Source organism: Silene latifolia, chromosome 5, assembly GCF_048544455.1.
Source record: "Silene latifolia isolate original U9 population chromosome 5, ASM4854445v1, whole genome shotgun sequence".
Taxonomy (NCBI): domain Eukaryota; kingdom Viridiplantae; phylum Streptophyta; class Magnoliopsida; order Caryophyllales; family Caryophyllaceae; genus Silene; species Silene latifolia.
Window position 1 is genome coordinate 67208114 of NC_133530.1, and position 6090 is coordinate 67214203.

The following is a 6090-nucleotide window of genomic DNA, read 5'->3' on the forward strand; positions in this document are numbered from 1 at the left end:
AACATTTGTTCCAACTCAAAATTTCGCGAATGTCAAAGCCCCCTGCTTTGGAGGATCTACACATCTTGTCCCAAGCAAAAAATACCATACGCTTGTCCCCTTGCTTATATCCCCACAAGAACTGTCTGCAAAGCTGTTCAATATGTTTAATTATGCCTGCTGGTAGGAATAAACAGGAGCACCAGAAACTCTCAAGGCCAAAAATAGTTGAGTTAATCAATTGTAATTTGCCAGCATAAGATAGAGTTTGACTTGCCCAATGAGAGATTTTTCCCTGTATTTTTTGAAGGAGAGAGTGGTACATAGCCCGAGTTAACCTGGAAGAGTGGAGAGGAGTACCCAGGTAACGAAATGGGAACTGCCCCTGGGTGAATTTAGTGTCCTGGAGAATAGCATTTCTGTCTGTAGAGTTCACACCACCAAAATAGATGCTAGATTTCGTAGCATTAGCTTTCAATCCAGACCAAGATGTGAACAAGTCAATGCCCTGAATGATTGCCCTAACAGACTTCAAATCACCTCTGGAGAAAATGAGCAAGTCGTCAGCAAAAAGGAGATGGGATAGCTTGCTTCTAGCACATTTAGGATGCATGTTAAACTGCAGGCCGCGTAAAATTCTGGACAGGATTTCCATACTTAAAACAAAAAGCAATGGAGACATTGGGTCGCCTTGTCGAAGACCTTTCTTACCAGGGAAATAGCCAACAGAACTACCATTGATTTTGAGGGAGTAGTGAGCATTAGTAACACAAACTGTAATCCAATGAATGAACTGAGCAGGAAATCCCAGAGCCTCCAGCATTTTCTGTAAGAATCCCCAGTTCACAGAGTCGAAGGCCTTCTGTATATCTATTTTAATCATACATCTGGGAGAGATGTAACTCCTAGAATAGCCCCTAACAAGCTCTTGAGTAAGCAGAGTATTATCAAAGATAGATCTCCCCTTCACGAAGGCAGCTTGTTCCGGGCCAACTAAGATAGGAAGGACAGTTCTAATTCTATTAGCAAGAATTTTACTAATGGTTTTATATATAGTAGAGCAACAAGATATAGGTCTGTAATCAAGAACTGAAGTTGGGTGAGCTTTCTTAGGAATTAAGGTTATGAGAGTAGAGTTAATACTCTTCAAAAGCTTTCCTGTGCGAAAGAAATCCAACACAGCATCAGTGAAATCTTTCTGAATGTTGTCCCAGGCACTCTTGAAAAAACCAGATGAGAAGCCGTCAGGGCCAGGGCTTTTATTCGAGGCAATAGAGAACAGGGCATCTTTTATCTCAGTTGGACTAATGGGAAGGGTAAGAGCATGCTGGTGTGTTAAATCAAGGCAGGGACCAGCTTGTAAAACACCCAAATCAGGATCAACAACCGTGCCAGGGGAGCCTAATAAATGTTTGTAATAACCAAGAAATGCATCTTCAATAGAATCAGCATCAGTGCACCAGGTTCCAGACATATCTTGGATTTTTGTAATATTGTTGGTACTTCTTCTGATAGCCACTTTAGAGAAAAAATAGGAAGTGCACCCATCCATATCCTTAATATCATGCTCCTTAGCCCTCTGGCTTAACATACTGAGTTCAGCTTTTTTGAGGGTACAATAATGTTGAGTTAAATCAGTTTCTTCCATCTGCAAGTGCTCATTAGTAGGATCAAGCTGAAGAGATTCCTGGCAAAGTTTCAGTTTGCTCCTAGCATCAGCAACTCTAGTAGCCAAATGGGAGTAAGATGTTGCATTAAGGCATTTAAAATGTGGTTTCAACATTTTAAGATGGGTAATCAGTTGAAACATTTTGGTGCCAGGTACCTTATCAGCCCATACCCGTGTGATAATATCCTTAAATTTAGGATCCTCAGCCCAGAAGTTCAAGAACTGAAAAGGTTTTGGTTTAGAAGAGAGATTAGGATCCATAGTAATCACTAAAGGAGAATGGTCAGAAACACCTGGAGGTAAAGCTTCAACAAAAGAGGAAGGAAAACCAGATAACCAAGTAGTATTAACAAGAACTCTATCAAGTTTCATCCATTTCCTAAATCCCGCATGATGTTTGTTAGACCAGGTGAAAGCACAACCAATAGTGTGTAAGTCTTCCAGGCCAGCATCCCAAATACAATCATTAAACTCATCAATCTCAGGAAGAGAAGGAGGACAGTCACTGATCCTTTCCTCCACATTTCGAACACAGTTATAATCACCAGTAAGAATCCATGGATAAGGGCCAGGATTAAAAGACCGTATATGCTGCCATAAGTGATGCCTAGAGCTGCCATCATTAGCTCCATACACATAGGTAATGAAAAAAATCAGGTTGTGAGAAATGACTTTAAGAGTTATCCACTGAGAGCCTTCACTAATTTGTAATAACTGAAAGAGATTAGGTCGCCATAGGACCCAAAGTCTCCCATTATAATGAGAATTGTAATTATGAATAAGTGAAAATTTGTTAAAATACTTCATAATTTTCCTTAAATTATGGACCTTAACTCTGGTTTCCATAATCCCAATAATATCCAATTTATTCTTAAAGAACAAATCCATAACTTCACACTGCTTGAGACTATCATTCAAACCCCTGATATTCCAAGACCCAATCTTCATGGAGAAGGTAAAGGAGGAGGGTCATCAGTACCCTTAAGATCTTGTATGTCCAAACTGTGAACCCTTGGTGCAATAGTAAGTCGAACTGGAATATCTTGCATTTCAGGGTTAGGGGTGATCTTAACAATAATATCATTGCCACTAGCATCTTGGTGTAAGAGGAGGGAAGAGTCATGGATCAGAGGTCCACCAAACTTATCTCCCACCACTGGTCTAAGGTCAGTCCTACTAGAGCCATTCATGTCCTGAGTAAGGTGCTGGGCAGGAGATCCTACTGGATTCACCATCCCATTATGCTGAGGTGAATGTAATGCCCGTGGACTGACCACCAAAGGTGCCTGAGTCATAACCTGAGCTAGGTGCTGGTCGCGAGACCCTTTAGAAGTCTCAGTTCCACCATACTCAGGATGCTCAGTAACACTCACTGGAGCGGTTTCTGCTACAACCTGCTGATCCGAGGATTTGAGGACTGCAGCATAAGTTTTTGGTGCACTAACTACAGTTTTATCCTTCTTCTGGTGGAGTAACCTGCATTGTTTGTGCTCATGACCAAGTTTCTTGCAGTGGGAACAAAAATAAGGCATCCATTCCACTTCAATTTTCTGAAGTAAGGTGCCTCCAAATGGGGAATGTAGTAACAAATGATCAGGAACAGGCTTAGAAACATCCATTTCAATTAGCACCCTAGCAAAACCCAGACGTTCTTTGTGCGTGGTCACAGGATCAGCGTATAGGGGTTTCCCTAATTTACTAGCAATCTTACTAAGGGCAGTAGATGACCAGAACACAGGATCCAAATCCAATAACAGGACCCATACAGGGACGACAGAAACAGCATCTAGTTCTAAACCAAACGTAGCGTGCCATTTCTTCAAAACTAACATACTAGAGTTTAATTTCCAAATGACCACCACGAGATAGTTTGTAAATCATCATCCCTATCAAATCGAAAGTAAAACCATCCTTTTTTAAAGTACAATACATCAGGCAAATTAACATGACTCCAATGTTTCTTCACAAAGTCTTTTACCTGAACCAAAGTAGGCTTAGAACCCAGAAATTGACCAACCAGAGTATGTTGCCAGTAATCAATTTCACCTTGAATGTCTGCTTCCTCAATTATGACTTCATTATCTTTCTCCCTAGGATTATCCATTACATGTAGCTCCATTCCTACTTGCGAGCGCGCCATAATACGATCCTTCCATGAGGCTTTAGGAAGAGGAACAGGTACAGGGCGTCCATCCTTAACTGGCGGAATAGGAGCAAAGAAAGAAAGACTAGAGGAAGAGTCCTTTGATCCAAAGACCCGAGAGGAGTATTAGATTTTTGTTTCTGAAGTGCGGATTGAACTAGTATGTTAATGGTATTAGGAGTAGGTGTGGGATGAGATGAAGAAGGGAGAGTGGAATGAGTAGAGGGAGTAACCGGATTAATTGCAGATCGTCCTCGCCGAAGAATTTGGGGAGGGTCGACGGGTTGTTTTTGTCTAGCCATGCCGGAAAAGTAGCTTACGAAGTAAGCAACTCAGGGAGAGTCTCTCTCTAGACCCAGCAAGTTTTTTTTTTTTTTGCGCAATTTTGGGCGCGTTATTATGTATATTTGCAGGTTTATAGACAATATTAGCTCAATTTATTGAGCTAATTCGAAGAAAATCAGAACTTACAGCAGGTTTTCCAGTCGATCGACTGCCTCCTATGATCCATCGACTGAGCTGCGATTCTAGGAGCTTCTGTTCCTGTTCACTCTGGTCGATCGACTGGGTGATGTGGTCGATCGACCGCCCAACGCTGCTGTACCAGTTTTCGATCATTCCCCTGCTGTGTTTGGTCGATTTGCGGAGATAAGGGAGTCTTTTCTCCACTTTATTCTCCGACTCATTTCTGTTTTCTTCTGTTTGTCTTATTTTGCACATAATTTTGCGTTTAATAAATTGTTTTCTCGGATTACGCGCGGTATTTTCTGTCTTTTCAGGTACTTATTGGTAGTCCTGCTGGCTACTGAAACCTCCTAGCTCACGCTGGTTTGGGGAGGTTTCCTTTTGCTGCGCTTAAAGTCTTGTGAGTTTCCGAGTCCTTTATGTCTTATTTAGTTAATTTAACGCAAATTCCCATTTCTCTTTTATTTCACAATATGATTTTGCACAATGGGGACATTGTGTGATTTGGTTTGGGGAGGGTTTTGAATTGCATTCAAATGTTTTATTGCATTTCTATTTCACGTTTATTGCACTTCAGTTTGCATTTGTTTATTTCATTTCCTCTATATATACAGAAAATTCAAAAAAATTGAAAAATTTCAAAAATTCCAAAAAATATCACGTTTATTTTAGCATATAGGCCGAGTCGGAACGGTAGTATTTCAATGATGACATTGCATTTGCAGCTGTTTTATGCCTAAGCCTTGCTAATTGACATGTTATTAGTAGAATCATTTGCATAGTCTACGAGTTTTCGTTAAATTTCTTGCTGGACTTGAGACTTGACTTTGATTTTTTTGGCAAACTACATCATTTTTTGAGGTTTAGAGCCTATAACTGGTGTCATCTATGACCAGTTTATCTAGGATTATGAGTAGTTACTCCTTATGAGACATGTTACATCAATATGCATAAATATGAACTTAATCTGCTTAATACCTGTATGCATTCGGTTTGTGGTTTGTTGACACGTGTGGAAGAGGTCACCCCTTTGTTCTTTTTGCCCATAAGCTCCACACTGTCAGAAATAGCCTTTTTGTCCAGTTAACTACATCCTACACTTAGCCTGCCCTTGTCAAGCTAGTAGTTTATGTTCCTGGGATTGTTACTTTGTTTTGGTAGCTAATGCTCATTTTGAGATGATGTTGGGAAGATGAAAAAGGAAGGAAAGAAAAAAAAAATAGAATTGAAAAAAAAAAGAAGAAAAAAAAAAGAAACGCGTGCTGTAGAGGGCGGTCGATCGACTGGTCATCTTGGTCGATCGACTGAAGCCCGAGAAAAGAGAAAATAAAATCACATGGTTGGAGTTTTGATTAGTTGGTGATTTTATTCCCATGCTTTACTATCATCATTTGGGGAATTACAATTATATCGGAGATTGTGAGATTTGTGCTTGATAATTAGCACTGGGTTTATTGTTGAATTTTGAGCAAGAAGTTGGATGTTGTTATTAATTTGGTTCCCTTAGTTACTGGCTTGGATTTTAACTCTGTTTTTATCCAAATTTATCTTAGCCCCTTCCTGCCCATAGCCTCACATATCCATATTTACCTCGACATGTGTCATGGTCATTTGATTGGTTGGAATGCATATGTATGGTTGTAGAGATTATTTTCATATTAGATTGCAGGCATGTTCTTATAGGTCGTATTTAGGTGAGTGTCACTACAAAATGAATTCTTTCTATCTTATACATTATTCACCTATGCTTATGAGTGATTCGAGCGACCCGTGAGAGTCCATAATGATAAGTCTCTACAATTGACAGTTCAGCAGTTTTTAACGACTTCATAAC

General features: G+C 40.0%; 1 protein-coding gene across 1 annotated transcript; it reads right to left on the reverse strand.

The window, feature by feature from the left end:
• Positions 1-2592: 2592 nt before the first annotated feature.
• On the reverse strand, positions 2593-3480 carry LOC141655472 (uncharacterized). Its single transcript, XM_074462552.1, has one exon. It carries the CDS (start codon positions 3478-3480, stop codon positions 2593-2595), a length of 888 nt encoding a protein of 295 aa, XP_074318653.1.
• Between the last annotated feature and the right edge of the window lie 2610 nt (positions 3481-6090).